At 43.2% G+C, this 22,250-nt stretch overlaps 5 protein-coding genes across 9 annotated transcripts; 4 read left to right on the forward strand and 1 right to left on the reverse strand.

Annotated features, from left to right (window-relative positions):
- Positions 1-286: 286 nt before the first annotated feature.
- LOC125761944 (sorting nexin-21) lies at positions 287-2,494 on the reverse strand. 4 transcript variants are annotated; one of them, XM_049423560.1, is made up of 3 exons: positions 2,150-2,494; positions 1,889-1,981; positions 287-1,536 (listed from the first exon to the last, which is right to left on the reverse strand). In XM_049423560.1, the coding sequence occupies exons 2-3, from the start codon at positions 1,947-1,949 to the stop codon at positions 698-700; spliced, it is 900 nt and encodes a 299-aa protein (XP_049279517.1). In that variant the 5' UTR covers positions 1,950-1,981; positions 2,150-2,494; the 3' UTR covers positions 287-697. The 4 variants fall into 4 exon arrangements, with proteins under 4 accessions (XP_049279517.1, XP_049279516.1, XP_049279515.1 ...); XM_049423559.1 differs by having other exon boundaries at positions 2,133-2,493; XM_049423558.1 differs by having other exon boundaries at positions 1,847-1,981; positions 2,150-2,486.
- A 65-nt stretch (positions 2,495-2,559) lies between these two features.
- Positions 2,560-4,571, forward strand: LOC125761938 (cysteine desulfurase, mitochondrial). Its single transcript, XM_049423546.1, has 3 exons — positions 2,560-2,843; positions 2,974-3,050; positions 3,259-4,571. The coding sequence occupies exons 1-3, from the start codon at positions 2,750-2,752 to the stop codon at positions 4,423-4,425; spliced, it is 1,338 nt and encodes a 445-aa protein (XP_049279503.1). The 5' UTR covers positions 2,560-2,749; the 3' UTR covers positions 4,426-4,571.
- Positions 4,572-5,055: 484 nt separating this feature from the next.
- Positions 5,056-8,185, forward strand: LOC125761927 (pre-mRNA-splicing factor ATP-dependent RNA helicase DHX16). Its single transcript, XM_049423527.1, has 4 exons — positions 5,056-5,215; positions 5,274-6,566; positions 6,635-6,749; positions 6,816-8,185. Exons 2-4 carry the CDS (start codon positions 5,280-5,282, stop codon positions 8,093-8,095), a joined length of 2,682 nt encoding a protein of 893 aa, XP_049279484.1. The 5' UTR covers positions 5,056-5,215; positions 5,274-5,279; the 3' UTR covers positions 8,096-8,185.
- A 1,952-nt stretch (positions 8,186-10,137) lies between these two features.
- On the forward strand, positions 10,138-12,943 carry LOC125761948 (uncharacterized). The gene is made up of 5 exons (XM_049423565.1): positions 10,138-10,444; positions 11,219-11,313; positions 11,415-11,510; positions 11,932-12,119; positions 12,184-12,943. The coding sequence occupies exons 1-5, from the start codon at positions 10,258-10,260 to the stop codon at positions 12,272-12,274; spliced, it is 657 nt and encodes a 218-aa protein (XP_049279522.1). The 5' UTR covers positions 10,138-10,257; the 3' UTR covers positions 12,275-12,943.
- Positions 12,944-14,411: 1,468 nt separating this feature from the next.
- Positions 14,412-21,197, forward strand: LOC125761935 (aromatic-L-amino-acid decarboxylase-like). Of its 2 annotated transcripts, XM_049423543.1 has the most exons (7): positions 14,412-14,599; positions 14,904-15,008; positions 16,753-16,793; positions 16,917-17,002; positions 19,389-19,623; positions 19,703-19,952; positions 20,039-21,197. In XM_049423543.1, the coding sequence occupies exons 3-7, from the start codon at positions 16,761-16,763 to the stop codon at positions 20,908-20,910; spliced, it is 1,476 nt and encodes a 491-aa protein (XP_049279500.1). In that variant the 5' UTR covers positions 14,412-14,599; positions 14,904-15,008; positions 16,753-16,760; the 3' UTR covers positions 20,911-21,197. The 2 variants fall into 2 exon arrangements, with proteins under 2 accessions (XP_049279500.1, XP_049279501.1); XM_049423544.1 differs by lacking the exons at positions 14,412-14,599; positions 14,904-15,008; positions 16,753-16,793 and adding an exon at positions 15,044-16,609.
- The last annotated feature ends 1,053 nt before the right edge of the window (positions 21,198-22,250 follow it).

Consider the following 22,250-nt stretch of genomic DNA (forward strand, 5'->3'; position numbering starts at 1 on the left):
AGCGGAACTGCTGGTCGAAAATGTTCCGCGAACAGCAAGTGTCAAAGTTTACAGCGGAAAAGTCAAATTGATGCTGGGCGTGATTTTTTTTTTAAATCTATAGCAAATACTTTTTACTTTGTATTATCTTAAATTTTTAATAAACTCCACCATTTCACGATACATATCGTAATGGCGTTATAATCTGAACTATTCTGCAGATGGACATATCAAACAAAACTCACTCTCTTTACAAATTCATTTTTCTTTCTAATCTTCTTCAACTGTTCAAATGATGAAGTAGCAATTGCAGTTGCACATAATATTTTATTTATAAAATTGTCCGAACCCATGACAAATTATCTTAAGGTACTCTACGTTTCTTTACGCAAGCGAAAGCGAACAAAAGCTTTGATACAATGCCCTAATGTATAAAAATTTCTAATATGAAGATGTAAGATTGATATCACGTCTTGTTCAGAAAGTAAAATAAAATGCGTTTGCTACGCGACTCAATACGCACTGCCCAAGCGATATTTCCAGTCTGCAAACCAGCATGTAAACAACCCAAAATGCATTTTTAAAGCTAAAAACAGAATTGTACAATTACAGAAAACAAAAGTTTAGTCTTGTAGCTTGTGATGTTTGTTGGATGCACTTGTGATGATCATTTGCTGTAACGTTACCACTGCCCAACATTAAATCGTTTCTCACTTAATTAAATCGTTTCGGCCCGCGGATCTAGCGCATGTATGGCTTGGGCAAGAGTCGGTCCACCCTTAACCTTGATACCCTTCTTGCCCATCTCGTTTAACCGTTCCTCTAGCAGACCACGGTCGCGTCCCCTTTGCCACCAGAGATGCAAACACGTCTGCAGCAGTGGAATGTAAAGCACCAGCAGTTCCGTATCGCACACGTGCTCGTAACGTCGTAAAGCCAGTTCGGCCCACTGTTCCGCGGACGGATGCGGTATCGGTGAGGTGGTACAGGCTGCCACCAGCCGGCACAGCAGCAACAACACACACTTGGATTTGTCCAGAAAAATTTTGTTCAACAATCGGAAGCAATTTTCCAACAGCGGTACAGCCAGCTCATTGCGCCGTTCGTCCAATAATTGACACGCATTTCGCAGTTCATCCCCTTGCAGAAACTCTAGAAAATGAACCGAATCACGCAACAAAGGCACGGATACGATATGATCGAGAAAACACTCGAAGGCAGCACTACGTTCGCCGATCAGTTCGGCGGTGAAATTTCCCATCAGAACCTTCTTCGGGAAGTTAACCGATTGCAGCAGTGTCGGGTGGTCTTTACGCAGCCCTTCGTACAGCCGCAGGAAGTGAGTGTAGCGTCGTTCGACGCTGGTCGGGTACGGATCCGGCCCGGGACCATCCTTGCGAATGTTCACCTCATATATCACGTACTTCTTGCCAGTGCTAGTGGCTCCATCGCCTGGTGTAGCGGCCGTCGGTAGAATACGAGCGAGTGGAATCTCGAAGCACAGCACCACATCGTCCGCTGGAGGAAGGGGTCGTCTTGTAGGGCGCTGCCAAATATCTGCAAAAGAAACAAATTCCGCATGGAATGTGCGTCGCATTACGGTTTTGTGACCCAGTGTGAGCAAAGGACAATCAGCAACTGATAAACGATATCTTTGCAGGTGGGAAAGAAGCACTCAATGCATTAAGTTGTGAATCAGAACTGTGTGTGACTTTCGATGACTAAGCGCAACAGACATATTTCTATTCTAACGGCTACAGCTATTGTATGACGAAGATATATGAAACCATACTTCATGATGAGAGGTGAAATGAAAATAGCCACTCCAACGCAAACCACCCCCGAGAATAGACTGATGCTAATGTACCTTGCACAGTGCCCTTGGTCTGGTGTTTTATGCTCAACGTACTTTGGTCGAACGCTTCCGTCGCACTATCAAGATCATCTTCGATGGATTCTCTGTTCTCCATGCCTACTCTACGCCCAACGACAACAGTATGCACTAGACGGGGTTATTTAAAGGGACGAAACACAATACGCAGAGAACAAACGGAAACATAAACAACAAAGCAAACGAATGTACCGTGACACGGGTAAAGCCACTGCCAATAGCTACGAGGAGACCATTAATAGGTTCTCTATTTTTCACCCACTTGCATCCAATCTTTACCCCCGCGCTGTGCTAGCAGCTTCCGTTGAACGAACGAACTTGTTTAATGAACTTAGGCACTGAGTCAGGATATTGAGGTAATTCTACCCCCCACACGGATGAGGTGATTTTTCTACCCGTGTTTGTAAATTAAATTAACAAAGAAAGCACGGTTTGACATTAGCGCCAGCAGATCTGCTGTACGTGAACAAATTTGTCACAACATAAACTATTCTGTAAAGAGTGGTATTGAGACTGGATAATGAATTATGCTTAATTACAACACATTCTTTCTAAACTAACAAAAATACGACAGCTCAAATTGTTTTGTTAAATTTTTTTGAAGAAATTATAAACAAAGCCTGCTCTGTTTTCGTGGATCCACAATGTTATTGTTATGGTGGCACGGATAATCGGAGCACTGTCAGTTGGACGTATTGCACAATGCGTGAGCAGCAAACGATAGGTACACATCAAGAGAGCAAGAGAAACTTCTTGGTCTTCAGAAAACAAAATACATAATAATACATCACTACTATTTCACAAGCGCTTTTTTTGCGGCTCTTTTTAGTATTTTGATCAGTTTCGTTCCAACTTTAAACTTGCTGACAATTTGGAACAATGTTGTCACGGTGGTCACGCAAAGTTGTTGATAGATACTTGGCGTTCCAAGTACTACGCAGCACAGCTGGACAGATACGGGATTACAGCACCGGTAAGATTGCAATCATTCCATCGTACTAAGCGAATGAGCTAAATTAGGTGTAATGTTGTGAAACTTTGTAAGCAACCATCAGAATTAGAGAGCAAGTCGCTAATGTTGAATGATTTTCCTTCTTATTCAGATAAAAAATTTAGCATCAAAGACGAAGTACTAGATGGCCGGCCACTCTACCTGGATGCTCAAGCGACCACTTCGCTGGTAAGTTGGTAGAAAGATAATGGGAACCTAATCACCTTCACAAAACCCGGAAGGAGAATCCACCCTATGACGACACGTTGCACCGATGCACGGTTCAGCGATCGTCTAATCGCATCGTTCTTATCAGTCATCCACACAGGATTATACAACGTGATTTGTCAAGTGATATGGATATTATTCCATGATTGCAAAACATTTTTTTTTGCAGGACCCAAGAGTTCTCGATGCAATGATGCCATACATGACCGCTTACTATGGCAATCCACACTCGAGAACGCACGCGTACGGCTGGGAATCGGAGGAGGCGGTCGAGAAGGCTCGCTCGCAAGTAGCCTCCCTTATTGGTGCAGATCCGAAAGAGGTCGTCTTTACATCCGGTGCAACAGAATCGAACAACATCTCGGTAAAGGGTATTGCGCGGTTTTATGGCGTGAAGAAAAAGCATATCATCACTACACAGACGGAGCACAAGTGTGTGTTGGATTCGTGCCGTGCACTCGAGGGCGAAGGATTTCATGTGACGTATTTACCCGTGCAGTCGAACGGGCTGATCAGTATGGAAGAGCTGGAGAAAGCCATCACACCGGAAACATCACTCGTATCCATAATGACGGTCAACAACGAAATCGGTGTGAAGCAACCGGTCGCGGAGATCGGACGGCTGTGCAAATCGAAGAAGGTATTCTTCCACACGGATGCCGCACAAGCCATCGGTAAGATACCGGTCGATGTGAACAAAATGAACATCGATCTCATGTCCATCTCCGGGCACAAAATCTACGGACCCAAGGGAATCGGTGCACTGTACGTGCGTCGCAAGCCACGCGTTCGGGTCGAAGCGATTCAGAGTGGTGGCGGGCAAGAAAGAGGCCTTCGAAGTGGAACCGTACCGACACCATTGGTTGTTGGTTTGGGAGCCGCCTGTGACATAGCAAGTCGCGAGATGGAGTACGATCACCGATGGATGGAGTTTCTTTCGAAACGATTGATGGACAAAATATTTGCCGAATTGCCGCAGGTCATCAGAAACGGAGATCCGGTGCATACGTATCCGGGCTGTATCAATCTTTCCTTTGCCTACGTCGAGGGTGAATCGTTGCTGATGGCTCTCAAGGATGTGGCGCTTTCCAGCGGTTCAGCTTGTACGTCCGCCTCGCTGGAACCATCCTACGTGTTGCGCGCAATCGGTACAGATGAAGATTTAGCACACAGCTCCATTCGCTTCGGTATTGGACGCTTCACGACGATTGAGGAGGTGGATTATACCGCGGAGAAGTGCATCAAGCACGTTACAAGATTGCGCGAAATGTCTCCGCTGTGGGAAATGGTACAGGAAGGTGTGGACATTAAGAGTATCAAGTGGTCGCAGCATTAAATCAAGCGATCAGGATCGCTTGTGCAATAACGATTTGGCATCAGTAGGAAACGATAGCTTCGTTTTCTTGCAAATTGTTTCTAGCGCGAGGCGCATGCTAAATTAAAGCTTGTAAAGAAATTAAATACATTGTTTATTTTACCTTACTCATGTATTTCATGTATTAAATCAAATATCTTCCATCCATGCAGTTGGTATTTAAAATAAGCAAAGTTATAAAGCTTCCTGTAAAGAACCCATCATATCACAATTGAGAAACAAATTCATAAAACATTTTGAAGAAAACAAACGTAAACAAATCTGCAACGAAATGCCGGGCTGAGGTTCATACATACATAAAACATTGTATTAGGCTCTGCTCTAGCAACTTCCAACTAGCCAAATCAATACATTGACGCCCTAATAATCAAGCCTACCGAAGCGAAAAAACATATCAAATTGGCTAGTTGAGTTGTTGCTTATGCAGTGCATATCAAACAAATAAAAGGAATTATTAATATGTTAACGAAAAGTACAATTGTTCTATATTATAAGCTATGAAAACAAATATTTTAAATTCTTTTCCATCGAACATTCTATGCTTGTTGTGTTCGATAGTTGCTAGAGCATTGCGTTATTTGGTTGTCAAAATGTTCGATATGCTTCCTCTACCTTGTATACAATTATCTTGGGCGCAAGGCGAGTGTGTAAACAACGCAAGCTGTTCATAACACTGTAAACAGCATCTCGCCGGTTACGCGAGGTTTAGCCCAAAAATTCCGGATTTTAGTGTTTCTGAGATAACTAAGAGGTGATTTCCGTAAACCAATTAGTAATGATTATTGATTTACAACGTGTATGCTTTTAAGGAAAACATGAGTAAACACTCCAGGCACCGTAAATCGTCATCCTCCGAAGACAGCAGCGAAGAAGATGCAGAGCGTCGACGGGATCTTAAGGAGCGTGATGAGTTTGCCAAACGTTTAAAGCAACGAGACGAAGGCCAAACGCGCAATGTAGCATCGTCTTCCGGCAACCGAGGCTATGCGGATGCTGCCAAACGGCTTAAACTCGAAACGGAAGACAGAGAAAAGCTGCTACCACAGCTGCGCGTCCAATCTCGAAGGCAGTATCTGGAGAAGCGTAAAGAGGACAAGGTAGCGGAGCTCGAGGCGGACATCCGTGATGACGAATATTTGTTCCCGGATGCCGAGATCACCGAGCGCGAACGGAGGGATCGCGAGTACAAGAAAAATTTGCTCCAAATCGCTAAAGAGCATGAGAAAGCCCGTGAGTTGGAGCGTGTCCAGCGCTATCGTATGCCGAAGGATGTTAAGAAGGGCGAAACGGAGGAGTACGTCGAGGTGGACGAACGAGAACGAATGCCTCACTCGGAGCAGAAGAAATGGGAAGCGGAACAGCTCGCCTCGGCGGTGTACAAGTTTGGTTCAAAGGATGCCAAAGAGCGGGCTGCACAGCAGGAAGAGTACGAGCTGCTTCTGGACGAGCAGATCGATTTTATCCAGGCCCTGCAGATGGGTGGCACGAAGGAAAAGGACAGCAAGCGCGAAATTACCGAGGCGGAGAAGAAAAAGATGACCATCGAGGAAACGCAAAAATCGCTTCCAATCTACCCGTTCAAGGAGGATTTGATTGCGGCCATCAATGAGCATCAGATTCTGATCATTGAAGGTGAAACGGGTTCGGGTAAAACGACACAGATCCCCCAGTACCTGTACGAGGCTGGGTTTACGAACGATGGTAAAAAGATCGGATGCACCCAGCCGCGGCGTGTCGCAGCTATGTCGGTGGCGGCCCGTGTCGCGGAGGAAATGAGCGTTAAGCTGGGGAACGAGGTTGGGTATAGCATTCGGTTTGAGGACTGTACCACGGAACGTACGGTCATAAAGTACATGACGGACGGTACGCTGCATCGCGAGTTCCTTTCCGAGCCCGATCTGGCCACGTACAGAGTTATGATCATCGATGAGGCCCACGAGCGCACACTGCACACGGACATTTTGTTTGGTTTGGTGAAAGATATTGCTCGCTTCCGGAAGGATCTGAAGCTGCTCATATCCAGTGCAACATTGGATGCGGAAAAGTTTTCCGATTTTTTCGATAAAGCTCCAATTTTCCGCATTCCAGGCCGACGTTATCCGGTAAGTGTGTACCAGCACTTGATTAACTTGATGAAATGCACTTGATTAACTTTGATCTCTCGTTGTAGGTTGACATATTCTATACGAAAGCTCCCGAAGCGGACTACATTGATGCTTGTGTGGTTTCCGTGCTGCAGATACACGCCACACAGCCACTGGGCGATATTTTAGTCTTTTTAACTGGTATGGCTAAATGAAATTTGCTATTATGTACCTAACCTAACCAGTCAATTCATGTGCGCTTTGCAGGTCAGGAAGAAATTGAAGCCTGTCAGGAGATGCTGCAAGATCGTGTCAAACGTTTGGGATCGAAGCTGAAGGAATTAATCATCCTGCCCATTTACGCCAATCTGCCCTCCGATATGCAGGCTAAAATTTTCGAACCCACTCCACCGAACGCGCGGAAAGTGATTCTGGCCACAAACATTGCCGAAACGTCACTGACGATCGATAATATCATCTACGTGATTGATCCCGGCTTTGCAAAGCAGAACAATTTTAACTCTCGCACAGGAATGGAAACACTGTTGGTGGTTCCGATTTCAAAGGCATCCGCCAACCAACGAGCCGGACGAGCAGGACGAGTTGCACCTGGAAAATGTTTCCGGCTTTACACGGCCTGGGCATACAACAATGAGCTGGAAGATAACACTGTGCCCGAAATTCAACGTATCAATCTGGGAAATGCAGTGCTGATGTTGAAGACGCTCGGAATTCATGATTTGTTACATTTTGATTTTCTTGATCCTCCACCACACCAAACGTTAATTCTGGCCCTGGAACAACTGTACGCGCTCGGTGCACTGAATCACCACGGAGAACTGACAAAGCTGGGACGCCGAATGGCCGAATTTCCGGTCGATCCGATGATGGGGAAAATGTTGCTCGCTAGTGAAAAGTATAAATGCTCCGAGGAGATCGTAACGATCGCTGCCATGCTGTCCGTAAACGGAGCGATCTTTTATCGCCCGAAAGACAAAATTATTCACGCCGATACGGCGCGTAAAAACTTTAACCACCGAAACGGTGATCACCTGAGTCTGATGCAGGTGTACAATCAATGGGTCGAATCGGATTACAGTACGCAGTGGTGCTATGAGAACTTCATCCAATACCGCTCAATGAAACGTGCGCGTGACGTACGGGAACAGCTCGTAGGACTAATGCAGCGGGTAGAGATAGAAATGGTCTCGTCCGTATCGGAAACGACCAATATTCGGAAAGCGGTTACAGCCGGCTACTTCTATCACGTGGCACGCCTTTCCAAAGGAGGAAACTATAAAACGGTCAAACACAACCAGGACGTTATGATACATCCCAACTCGGCACTGTTTGAAGATTTGCCACGGTGGCTGCTCTACCACGAGCTGGTATTTACGACGAAAGAGTTTATGCGCTCGGTCATCGATATTGAGAGCAAGTGGTTGCTAGAGGTTGCGCCGCACTACTACAAACCGAAGGAGTTGGAAGATTCGACAAACAAAAAGATGCCAAAAACGATTGGTCGTTCGGCACCGACGGAAAAATGAACAAAAAAAAAAGAAAATTTACAAACCAGGAACAGATCTTCATAGTCCTTATCCTAAATACACCACACTTTCCTAAAATCTTATCCCTCATTTTGGTGTTTTTGTGTACTTATTCATTCAAAGAAACTTAACACATGATTAAGAGTGGAATATAATCAATCTGACACTAATATACCGAATACTTAACAAATAATCAACAGTATAGTCAATATCGTGCCTGCGGTAATTCACCACAGATGGCGGTAGTATCGCTTAAGTGAGCGTAAATGTGCCCGCAGCGCCGATCGGACCAGAGATGCTGTGGTACACCATCGTGATCGAACTATATGTAAGTATAAAGTACATGGAGCATGCGAAAGATTTTTTACCCTCTTGGCGGCATTGGATGAGGATACAATACAATCGCACAACAAATTATTATATAAATTCCCTAATGCTTTATGCAGTAAATGTTCTTTATAACTTCGCTTCCGGCGATGAAAATGTAATTCTAGCACATCATTGAAGAAAACCGTTTAACAAAATATTCATATCTGTTGGAAGGCTCTCACTACATACACGAAATTTAGTTTATTATAAACTACAAAGTGTTGAAATGAAAAAGATAGGTAGGTATGTGCAACTTGTGTTCTGTTCGCCAAGAACAAAGGCTCTCTCTCCTTGATGAAAAATCCAATACAGCATAGAAAGACTTCCATCCATCCACGACCGTTCCCTCTTAACTTCTAGAACAATAATGAAGTATACTAATAAGAAATATAAACCAAAAACGAATTACGAATTTGCAAAAAAACACAAAAATGTATCCTCCATATGTCTTTGGAAGTTACAGTGTGAAAATTTAAAATTTCTTTAAAATCTCAAACTTGTCGCGATGAGCCATAGTGCTTTGATGAGCCTCCTCAAAAACATTCAGCCTAAATAGAACCCACATAGAATACAAAGCAAGCAATCAGGAAATCTTCCACCGGGAACCTTATTTCCTAGTGGTTCAACTATCATGCTGGTCTAATCCACTCAACGTCAACCTCTTTCCATTCCAGAGGATAATGATGGGGCGCTGATGATTCAACTCGTCCATCAATCTTTATCGCTACTACTCTACCGTTCGTTTTATCATGTTGCTCCCTATCGTAACATTATTCCTGTTTCAACCTACTTCTTGCCGGTACGATAAAATTTCTGAATGGATGTTAAACGTACACCGAGAACGCATCAAAAAACCCATCCCTTACTATAGTGCCCCATTCAACAAGTGGAAATCCGTGAGGATGTGGATGGAATCCTTCGTTCTAAGCTTTTTTTTTTCGCTTTAGTTACCGCTGTCTTCTGGTTCTGGTTGCTCTTCAAAAGAAAAGAAGATGAGTAAACACAATTTTACGTCTCGTGCTGGAAATGGGTTTCCGGTGCGTGGGAGAGAGAGTTCTTTCTTGTGGACCGTTTTCTCTTCAAATGGGAAGCTATGTCCTTTCCTCGGTAAAGACGATTCTGTGTTTCTGATTCCATCGTGTGATTTCACGTACCTTTTTCTACATCCTCTTTCTTTGCCCACTATTCCTTTTGTACAAGCACCGCACATACTAAGGCACTTACTTTTATTCATTTTCCCTTTTCCGGTCCTGCTTGCGCTGTTAGGACCGTGCAACACACAGAGATTTGTCGTTCCTTCAGAACTGAGGGGAAAAGAAGTAGACAATTGGCAAAATTAAGCGCTTGGATAGCACCTTACTTTGTTACTCACGACTCTGCAGCACGTTTCGTTAGACGTCCTTTGCAATCATAACGTGAATTTAGGTCGATATATCACGATTTGGCGTACGAAAAAAAAGTACAACCACAAGCACTTTAAGTTCAACACGAGACGGTATAAGAAGGGAAAAAACCTTGGCACTGCATGACCTCGAACATGAACTCTTAACCCACAAACAGGTGTGTAACCTTGCACTGGTGTATATCTCTTGTTGATTGACATTCGAAACCCTTCATCTTAGCAATCTCATGACAGCAATTTTTGAGTGTATTAAATCATACAGAGTAGCCACAGACACAGGGATTAAAGAACTGTTGAGGAAAACTCGTTTGAATCGCGTGCGTGTGTCGAACTATCGGGGAGAAATCCGTCGTCAGACCGGTGGTAAATCCGGTCTGCCGGAAACATAGAAATGGCATCACACCATGAAGCCTACATTCGTTGCTCCTGGACGTTCAGGTTTGTCTGTCTGGCGCTACCGTTAATCATACACCTGCGAGCCAATAGTGCTCTCGATTATGTGCACGGTAAGTCGAGTTCCGTTGCCATGGAACCTGATATTGCTTCCGCCATTTTCGTCATCAGTACAAGCCTGGCATTACAGGGTTTCTCAGGCCAGCTCAACACCGTAACACCACTTTTCAACAACGTAAAATGTGTATTCGAAAATGTATATCGAATTCGAATCCGGTAACTCTTTTCAACATGGTAAAACTAGGTCTCGAATCCGTAAAATCATTACTCGATACTGGGAAATGCGTACTTGACGAACACGTCGTTCCCTGAATGTTTATGATGCCTATTTCGATACAGTCAACATGCGTTACATTTCATTTGATATAATCAAATGAATATCATAATTTTTATAGATTTTATCCTAAACAATTAATTTCCATAAACTATAACAATAGTAAACATAAAAAATACTGAATTCCTCCTATTATTATTTGCAATAAATGTAGGTAAATATGGCCTAAGAAACCAATTATTTTCTTAATTTTGCTTCATACTAACTAAAAGAGCACTGAAACGTCGAAAAATAAATAAACAAATAAAATAAACCAATTCAAAAATATTTATTTAGTTTTTCTAACGAAAATTTGCTTCGATTGTAAAACTTACCTTTACATAAATGTTCTAATGCTTGAAGATCCATTACAACGAAGCATCGAAATACGTAGACTAAACAGGTTGCATGACAGATCTGCCGAATACGCATTTCCCAGTGTCGAGTAATGATTTTACGGATTCGAGATCTAGTTTTACCATGTTGAAAAGAGTTACCTAGTTCGAATTGTATATACAATTTCGGATACATAGTTTACGTTGTTGAAAAGTGGTGTTACGGTGTTGAGCTGGCCTGAGAAACCCTGTAAGCCGCATCCTAGCGAATGTCATTCCATTCTACGCGGACGAACAACAGACGATGACGTTGAAGGTAGAAACGCTGCTGATTTGTCTAACCATGGTAAGGATTTAAGTATGGTTCCTAAGGAATAAAAGTTATCCACACGGGAGTTCAAAATGCTCAATAATCATCTCATCCCTATTGGGGATTCTCTTTTGCAGATCCTAGCGAATATTGTGTTCTGTGATTTGGCCCTGCGTTTAATATGGATCCCTATACAGTACATGCTGTGGTGGATTTGCAAGCACAAAATTTTGGTACGCATATTTCCTTTTAAAAACATTCCTATCATTAAACATATTGTTATTGTCATTAACATTTTACGTGTGTGTGTATCAAACTAAACCCATTAACGACATATTTATTTCAAACAACATCTCGCCTTGCTAATGATCGCATTAGCATTGACCTAGTGGAAAGCCGGAAGTCGCGTTGACACCGTTGAATTAACTTCCACTTTACACCTTCCTTTGCTCGTTTCCCGTTTGTCTCGCACCATCGTAGCAGGCTAGTCAATATTCAATATTCTCATTAGGTTCATTTATTCAATTACTTAGAAAGCGTCTTGTTGCACGACAAAGATTCTTTTTTTTTGTGAGCTTTATTTTCTATTTCAGCAATAAGTACCTAGTTCTTATTTCGAAATATAATTGTGTGTTATATCTCTCTTTCTTGCAGACGCTATTGGTGAAAGCATTTCTATTTCCTGTGAAGGATTTTGCTTCGTTTCGGCCGTACTATTTGAGAGCTTTGGCAGCATCCAGTTCCAAGAGAGGATTTTATTATTTGCGGCTTTTGACGGTTTTGACATTTCTTTACGCAGTTTTGTTTCGGCTTCCGAAACACATCGAAACAGGCAGTGAGAAGTATGAATATTCTTTCACAATACTAACGGTTATAACTTGCACTAATCCGATATTGTTTTTGCAGGAATTCTCCAACACCACCATGTGATATACCGGAAGGAACGCAAGGACCAGATAAGCAGCATAAAAATCTTATTACAAATTCATCTTCATAAATGACTTCCATAGCTTCCTTAATTTTTGCCTTGGCAGTACACATTTACTATAAAATTCCCGTGTTCGTGCTCTCCAAGTCTTTGCGGCTATGCAACACATCACACTGCAAGTTTCGAAAAGTTCTAATCATATCGTCCAGCGTCATGTGGTTGTCAAAGTTAACCATATTTTCGGCTCAATATCGCCGGCAACTGCCGCTGTACGTGCAAGTTCTAGTCGAGTCCCTATGCAATGTGGCCATTATCGAAGCAATACAACTCTTCGTTTGGAATGCTGTTGAGTATCACGCTTCCAGAGGAATAGAAACGGTTAAAACTCTAAACATCTATCAGGATGCAGGAGGAGATATCATCATACAGGCATTGCTCACAGTCTTTGCTTTTGCTTCCGTGTACTTCAGCATAACCGGAACAGGTTACTGGCATACTTTAAAATCGAAAGTATTTGCAATTACATCCAGCGAAGAAACAAATGATTCATTAGGACTTCAAATGACGCAGGAGCTTATGTTGGCCGAAAACGATGCGCCAATACCGAAGCGCAGAAAACGAAAGACTAGGTCGCGATCCAGATCGAGATTAAGATCAAGACGCACAAGATCAATGTCGGGAAGATCAAGACAGCCACGGAGAAATCAATAAATATAATTTTGATTTGAATATTTAAAATATTACTTATTCTATAAGAGCAGATACCCTGTCTGAACTATACATATCGCTTGAACTGGGCATCCCATAGGCAAAATTGACTTTTAGGAAAACATATTCTACATCAGTTCTGCATCAAATCTGAAACGCTTGGAATTCTTCATCATTTCGAGCACGACTCAAAGTTAAATACAGGATCTCAAATCCAAATTCTACTTTAACTGCTTGCAGAGCTTATGCCATCTACCAACCGCTCAGTACGGCTCAAAGCATTCAATCACGTGAGGATATACATAAAACCTACCTTCCATCACCCTCCCTAGACGTCGATTTATACTTATGCCGTTACGAGCACACTTGACTCAGATTTTCCGACGGTAGCGCCGGGGTCAATCCCACCTAATTTCCACCTCATTCATATGGATGCGGTGTTTTAACCCGCATCATGTGGAAAGTGTTTTCGTACCTCCTCCTCCACCGGCGTTCCCACTATACATGCATTCGTCTCTGCATCTGTTGCGTTCCATTCAGCTATTGTATTAAACCGAATGTTTTCTCCCCCAAAACGCTTGAGCAGCACATGCTCATGCTGAATGAACGAAGGACGTTCTGCTCATGGCACATATTATGTTGGAAGCTTTCGTGTCCTCGATCTAGAACCCTGCCTTGTCTAGCCACTAAACACCAGTGGCAAGCAAGTGGCCAGTTAGATTTAATAAAAAAATATTTAGTTGTTGTTGTATACTTAAGAGTATAATTTACATTTAAAATTACAAATTTTCAATATATTAAAGAAGTATTCGATAACAAATACTTTCTGCTTCGATTATCATAAATAGCTAAACTTAAATTACTATAGAAGTCATATCAACGTTCAAGAGTAAGAATGTTAATGAATGCAGTTTTTAATAATAAAATATATTAATCAATCTACAAGTTAACAACATTATATTAAACAAAGTATTATACTAGTAGCATAGGTACTTACATGCCTGCTCATTAAGTCATGCAGCTTATTCATCTGAAGAAAAACTGGACCTAGAGAAGAGACAGATGGAAGAAGTGTTGTAATGTAAGTGCATAAAATACGATAACATTCTAACAAATTGCATTATTTTACATTGTGACCGGTAGGTTGCTCGTCCCTGACATCAAACTGCATTTAAATTTTGTTTAAGAGTTAATATTGTTTTCAATTAGCTATTTCTCTATTGCGTCAAAATATTCCCCTTACACTACACCGTCTAGGTTACACCATTACCGTGCGTACCGATTACCATACACATGCTGCCCCTCATGCAACAGGTGCAAAATGCATTAATGTGGACCGAAAATGTGACTCCCACTTCGCAGACGTAGCGCTCGTTCGCGAGCGAATTAGTGACCGCCGTCGGTCGGTCGGTCGTGAGCGATATGCGTGAGCATGCGTGTACGAGACTTCGGCCGAGTCGATCGGACTTTCGGAGTGGGTTCTTTAAAAGCTCGTCACGGTCACCGTTCAGCTTCATTCATCAGCATCATTCGGTCGACAGTGCAACGTGGTCCGCGCGCGTACACCAGCACGATTCCACCAACTGGTCCCAGCCTGTACAGTGGGACACAAAACCTTTCCAACCTGTTCCCCTTATCGCGTCAAGTGGTGTGTGCTTGCAAGCTGCCGGGTGACGATAGAAGGAGGTAAAATCTCAGTGAAGTGTTTTCCCACATTTCCCCGCCGACGGGCCTTGTGCGTATTTAAACCGTTTCACTTGTCAACGTTGTCCTGACCTGACAAAAGCCATACTTATCCGGTTCCGGGCCCCGTTAGTGAGTGTGCTTTGTGTGTGTGTGTTGTGCTGGTTCAAAGGTTCTGGAGTAGGAAAGGACAAAATATCACCTCCTTCCATTACACTTCCATTAACGCCGGCCAAGTCGGCAAGCGAAAAGTGATTCCTTTTCACGCTCCAATAAATCATCATTCGTTCCGTCCATTTTCTTCCAGCACAAGTGTCCAGCACAGTAAGGGCTGCGAAAATCACGTACAGAACGAAGCGAGTTCCTGTAGCTTAAATACGTCCTAGTGCATAGAAGTGTTATACACATAGCAGTAAGTATCTTCGCTTATACTACTACCCAAAAGGTGATGGTTGTGTAACGTTTCACATTTTGTGGTTGTCCATTTGCAACAACAAGTGTACCGGAATCTGAATCCGAACCCGAGGCTAACCGGTCTGGAGCTAGAAACAATTCTTCTGATGGTAGCTTTTTCATTAAACTGGTTCCCGTCCGTGTAGTAGTTCGATTCTGTGTTGTCAGTGGGGAAGCCTTCCGGTGGAGGCCATTGATATTGGTCACGAATGCAACACGTTCGCTTTCACACGAAGCAAATCACGCGACCTTAGAACGTTTGCAAGCCACTCAGGTAAAAGTGATTGGTGGTAGAGTTTTTGGTAGGATTTCTACAAGAACTTCAGCTTACAGATTTTGATCTCGTTCTCCAGTCACGACCAGTTCCACATTCTGTGTCGTCGTTTTTTTTTCTTTATTGCCAATTTCATTTTGTGATCGTGTAGTTCGCATCAAGGTTAACCTCCATCTCCGAATGTGATGCAGATCCCGAGGACTTTGTGAAGGTTCACCGGAACTGAAAGTGTTTGCAGCTGCATTCCTTCGCTCGTGCTACAGTTAGAGATGTGTGTGATTGTGTTTTGTTGTTTTTTGCGCAAGTAGAATGTAATGTTTCCGCTTCGTTCTGTAGAGTAGAGCAAAAAGGAAACAGCGAAAAGTAACTAATCATAAACGCTGTGGGGTGCCCCAACAAGGACTTTGCTATTAATATGTGCCAGCGTAACATTGCTTAATGGGACGCTAGAATGAAATGAATGAAGGAAATGAATCGAATACAACGTACAGTGTGGCTTTCGAATGTAACACATGATTGCTACCGAGGAAACCGACTCTTATCAGAATGCAATCTTTTGATAATGCGAAACAATTACACCAGAGATTATCTGTAACGCATAAATAAACGCATTCCTTTTTTAGCCTATGATAGTGTCTTGAATGGCTTCTTCCTGATATGATAAGAAACCAACAGCATTGTACAGGTCGTTATTGATTGCTAATTTTTCTAACCTGGGTTGGAAGTAGTGCACAATCATTCCAGTTCACGGTACATGCGGAACGCGGCGTGTAGAATGGATAGAGAAAAGACATCATTAAATAACTCAATTATGTTTCAATAGCAGTACCAAACCAAGGAGTGTGTCCCTCCGACAGGCAAAGTGTTTGCTATAAAGTATCAAAAACTTCCAAACTCAATTAAATCCCGTACGATCTGGGAACACGGTCGTCTCATTTTATCGGCCCTGCTTACTTCGAGAACCGAAGCGTGGATCGATTGATTTACTACACTGGTGTTCGTGTGTTTGTACCATACCGCCCAATCGGTGCTCCTCGTAGTATGATAGTGAAGTATATTACAGCATCCCGAATGTAACACACAGTCGGTCATCTCGTGTCGTTCATATTGGAGAAGCGACGGCATTTTTGTGTGCTTTTAGGTGTTTCGGTGTAGCAAAACGAAGCGTCACAATTGGCGATTTTAAAAGCTTCTCTTACCTTTAAGAAATACGATTATTAAATTATTTGTTATTACGTGTTCCGTGTAATATTGCTATCAAGATGCCTGTTCCCTGTGAAAAACGAGTAACTATCAAGCATTGAGTTGCAAATTTCAACCATATCTAATCGACCCGTAGTACAGTGTATTATTTTCTCTTCTCTTTTTTGCACCGCTTGCTCTACTATCCACTAACAAATCTTTAATTCGCTTCGTTTCCAACTAACAGGCAATAGAATGGATACTAACCTATACAACATTCCAACTGTCGTAAGTAATAAGCACACTAACAAACTTCCCTAACCTTATTAGCAAAGCAAATGCTACTTGTAAGCTAATGATTAATGCATCTTCTCTCTGTAATTTATCTACTGCTTCTTCACACATTTGCAGACCGAAATGCAGGCCCCAGAGTTCAAGGACTTTGCGAAGGAGATGGTCGATTACATCTCTAACTATCTCGAGAATATCCGTGACAGGTAAGCGTTGCTTCATTGTATCAACTCCCGTCGAACTTCGGCTTTGACGGGGTGTGCGTGTGATGTGACGAAATTATCACCTCCTACGATCGCATACTGTTAATGTGAGTGATCTGCCCCGCGAATGCCGGTAGTGTGAATTCCCGCCTATTAATGTTTGGTATTCCACCGGCTATCATCACCGAGCGGGGAAATACCGATGAAGGAAGCGCATCTAGAAACACCCAAACCGGTTAGATTGACTCACGGGAACTAGTATTCCTGACCTAGCGTACATTACCATGCTGTAAACGAAAAGACACATCCATACGGAAGCCCTTTCCAACGCAAAAGTTTATCGAAACAAGCACCGGTCGATCGTGTCGTTGGTAGTGTTTTTGGGGGCAGACACTTTGCAGGACCAATCGCTCGCAAAATCATTCGCGCGACCGTCAATCGAGTGTGACGAGACGGTAAATTGTTAACAATCACCGATCAAGGTTAATCGTTGTGGTTACTTCCATTCGTAGGCTTCGTTCATAACGTTGATGTGTTGTGCCATTTCGTGTTGGGCGGCTGAAAATGAAGGAAAAGAGAAAACAAAACGATCCATCGGTTCCGTTTGATGGCCTCTTAGAATATCGCTTGGTTAGAAACGATGGCTATAGATATACCGGGCAATACTAATTGCCTTTATACCAGTAACGAACGGCCAATGTCCTCATATCCGCTGCTCACTGTCAGCTCAGTGAAACACTCACGGTCATGGATTTGCTTTCCATCGTATGCCGGTGACACCTGCGACCACTTCACCAAGGTTACATCGATCGTATAATGCTACCAACGAGGCTTTTGAGATATATTTCATTTCGACCTTATTTTGTCTTTGAGGTGTGTTTGAATTTAACCTAAGAAAGTTAAACACCAAATAACGAAACTGATGATAGAAGGCAAAAAGCAAAGATTTTACTGTGCGATTAGTGAAACAAATCGCCTAGAACCGGCTTGGATGGAATACCTTAGCATTGCCTTTGTTTGCGTAATAACATTGATTAACGATGGATATTTTCAAGGCCAACCAAAAGCACGACGCGTCTGATGGGAACCGGTAACCCAGTGCCCAGGCTAGAAGTTTTGTGGATCTTTAAGCTCAGTATTTGTAAGCGAAGGAGAAACAACCGCAAGTAGTATTTGCCAGGAAGATCTACGTGCGTAAGGTTTTTTTTGTAACATTATTTGTAGAGCTACAAATTCCAGTTTAGGTTGCGGAGGTTGATGAAGGATGGTTTAAAGAACACGAATCATGAGTTGCATAAAACAAGAAGCTTTGTTTCTCTCTCTTTCCCTTCGTCCCTTCGTTATGAGGTCAAATATCAATCAAACGTCTGCGAATTGTAGGCACACACACTTGATCATCAACAATTTATGTTAAATTATTGCAGCGCACTCGTGCGATCGGTATCTTTTATTACATGACTTGATCATGATCAAGGATTTGTACCGTCCGTTTGTACCGGAAACAGTCCTCACTGATCACGAAATAGTTCATATACAGCGGAAGGGCGACATCGATCGATCGTACAACCGCCATATTACGATCGGTCACCTTAGCAACCGCCAATAAACGGCCCAACCCGTTGAGTGTATGATGATTAATGCAAACGTCAGTATATGAGTTGTATTGACATAAAACAATAGGAATTCATAACTAACCTCCGACACGAAAACTAGTTTCGCTCTAGCTTAAGCAAGTCAAGTTCAACTACCATCCACTCACTTTCGGTAGCTAGTAGCTAAGCCTAAACACACCACAAAATCTTCCCGACAACAACGAGTAAAAAAAAACCCCGAAAGTCGTGCTCAAAATCAAGATGAAGGTCTGCGCAAAAAATACACGAACGTGCACACGCAAAGCCAAAAACGCTAACATAAAAATGTCCGGCCCCACGCGAGCAAGAATTGCGCAAAAAGCCCACATTGTGGCGGGTGAGATTCTTGCCCCCGAGGCTCGTCCAACCGTGCCATTGCCAACCGTCGTCAATCAGTGGCCGAGTGTGTTTCATTTCTGTGATTTAATTCCATGACGATTGGATGGAGAGTGTTGTTCTTTTTTTTGTGTGTAATGGTCGGTACACCTACACCGCTACCAACACAGCGACTCCACGCGATTGCGGATCGTAAGGTGTGAGATTTTGCAACATGGCAACATGTTGCAGCGTGGAGGGGGGGACTTTTTTGAACATGACCTGAATCGGACACCTTTGTCTGATTTTAGATGCACATAAAACGCATACATCCAATCAGTTTTCCACTACATGTCGATGACCCTGAGACCTGAGCCATTCTTAGACGAATGCCGGGTAAGCGGAGCATACACATTCAACATCGGTTTTCTTCGGTTTTGCAGACGTGTTCTACCAACCGTTCAGCCGGGCTATCTGCGCCCGCTTATCCCCGATGAAGCACCCCAGCAGCCGGAAAAGTGGGAAGATGTGATGGCCGACGTCGAGCGGGTTATTATGCCCGGCGTTACCCACTGGCACAGCCCAAAGTTCCACGCGTACTTCCCCACGGCCAACTCTTATCCGGCGATCGTGGCTGATATGCTGAGCGGTGCCATCGCTTGCATTGGTTTCACCTGGGTATGTATCTCTATCTCTCGATCTTAACCGGAGCTGATGATTTTAAAACATTCTCTTATCCATTTCACTTATCCTTCAGATTGCTAGTCCCGCTTGTACTGAGCTTGAGGTGGTAATGCTGGACTGGTTGGGCAAAATGTTGGACCTACCGAATGAGTTCCTGGCTTGTTCCGGTGGACAGGGTGGTGGTGTTATACAAGGCACAGCCAGTGAGGCAACGCTTGTGGCGCTGCTCGGTGCTAAGGCGAAGGCAATGAAACGTGCCAAGGAGGAACATCCTGAATGGGACGATCATACCATCGTGTCAAAGCTGGTTGGATACACATCCAGTGAGTGTATCCCCAGAAACTCTCCCCTAAACCCAGAAACCCTTATACGAATACAATTTTTCTAATTCTTTCCTATTCGTTTCTAGATCAATCTCATTCCTCGGTAGAGCGTGCTGGATTACTCGGAGGTGTGAAGCTTCGTGGCCTGAAAGCGGACGAAAACCTGAAGCTGCGTGGTGAAACGCTCGAGAAAGCCATCAAGGAAGATCTGGAAGCTGGTCTGATTCCGTTCTACGTAGTGGCGACACTCGGCACGACCAACACCTGCGCGTTCGATCGGCTCGACGAGATCGGTCCGGTTGCCAATCGGTACAACGTCTGGGTGCACGTAGATGCGGCCTATGCCGGATCGGCCTTCATCTGTCCAGAGTATCGTTACCTCATGAAGGGCATCGAAACGGCCGATTCGTTCAACTTCAACCCGCACAAGTGGATGCTGGTGAACTTTGACTGCAGTGCCATGTGGCTGAAGGAACCGTACTGGATTGTGAACGCGTTCAACGTTGATCCACTCTATCTAAAGCACGACATGCAGGGTTCGGCACCGGACTATCGCCACTGGCAGATTCCGCTCGGTCGTCGTTTCCGCGCGCTCAAGCTGTGGTTCGTGCTGCGACTGTACGGTGTGGACAACCTGCAGGCTCACATCCGGCGTCACTGCGGGTTCGCGAAACAGTTCGAAGCGCTATGCTGTGCGGATGAGCGTTTCGAGATTTTTGGCGAGGTACAAATGGGTCTCGTTTGCTTCAAGCTGAAGGGCTCGAACGAGCTGAATGAGGCACTGTTGAAGCGCATCAATGGTCGCGGTAACATTCATCTGGTCCCGTCCAAGGTTAACGATGTGTACTTCCTGCGTATGGCAGTGTGTTCGCGCTTCACTGAGACGTCTGATATCGACTACTCGTGGAAGGAGGTTTCGGCAGCCGCTGATGAGCTGCTGGCCGATCAAAAGAAGTAAACACGAGCACTTTTCGGCTAGATGCTGCTCGCGCTCATTCCATCCTCATGCAAGAATCGCAATCCTTTTTCCTCGTTTCCTCGTTAAGTTTTTACCTAATATGAACGTTTAATTTATTTATCGAACGAACGAAACATACACATTCCGTACTGCAAGTATTACAGGGACCAGGGTGTACGGGGTGGTTCGGCAACTGCCAGGACTCATTCGCGTGGCAATCAAACAAAAAGGAAAACCAGGCAATAATGATAACGATCACAATAAATACGATACAATGAAACAAGTTAGTAATGTTGTATGCTTATGAATACCGTGCAGCCGCATTGATGTTCGATGTTAAACTATTGTAACCGTTGAGCAGATAATAAAGTTTAAGGCATACCATTCCAAGGAAAGTAGTTTTTACCATTCGAAAAAATTCATACTTACCATAATGAAGTCCACTTTAGTAGCAGAATTTTCCACTTTTTTGTTCTTCTCTTCAAAAGGAATACTTTAAATGTTTATGCACAAGAAACCATTTAGCAACAAACATAGTCGCACAATTAAGAAACATTCACCTTGTTAAGAATTCTTATTTCACATTCATTTGCTTTTTATTTCATAAATACACTGTTTCCCACAGTTATAACTGCGTTTTAAACAACTAAAATAAACTTATTGTAACGATAATTTCACACACTTGTTGCTGCCCAACGGAACGCGTCTGTTTACGTGTTGGAAATGATTTGACATTTGTGGTGAATTTGAAACAGTGGTGAATATAAAGTTAAGCTTCAAGTACTGTTGAACTTTCGAAAGCTTCTTGTTCAAGCTGCCACCAATGCCCAAGTAGGAAAATGTTGGATATTTGTTGACACAACATTTAATACAACGATGATTTTTTAAAAAACAATCGGAGGTCGAAAATGTTGAATTTTGAGCAAATAAATATTCGGAGATTTACGTTACAACCTTTGAACTTAAACAAATACTTTTAAACCACGATTATTTCACTAAATTTTATCTTTCGAGTGATTAAATGAACACTTTACGGATAGAACTTTAAACGAAAGTTCGACACTGGAGTTACTAGCACTTTTTAACTATAAATCGTCTCTGGAGCCACCATATAATCCACAGTATGGATTTTGCGCGAAGACGTGATTCTTCTTAAAAATTTCGAAATAAAACGCGGACCCGAATGTTCTGCTTCGTTGTAAGATTGTAAATTAATTTATTTCTACAATATGATTCTTATATATTAACAAACTTTGATAGTGTTAGTGCTTATCCGCCGTGACACACGCCATGAGTGTGTGTGTTAGTGTCGAGAGCGTTGGAGGTAACGATCCTAGTAA

This window comes from Anopheles funestus, chromosome 2RL (assembly GCF_943734845.2).
Source record: "Anopheles funestus chromosome 2RL, idAnoFuneDA-416_04, whole genome shotgun sequence".
NCBI classification, from domain to species: domain Eukaryota; kingdom Metazoa; phylum Arthropoda; class Insecta; order Diptera; family Culicidae; genus Anopheles; species Anopheles funestus.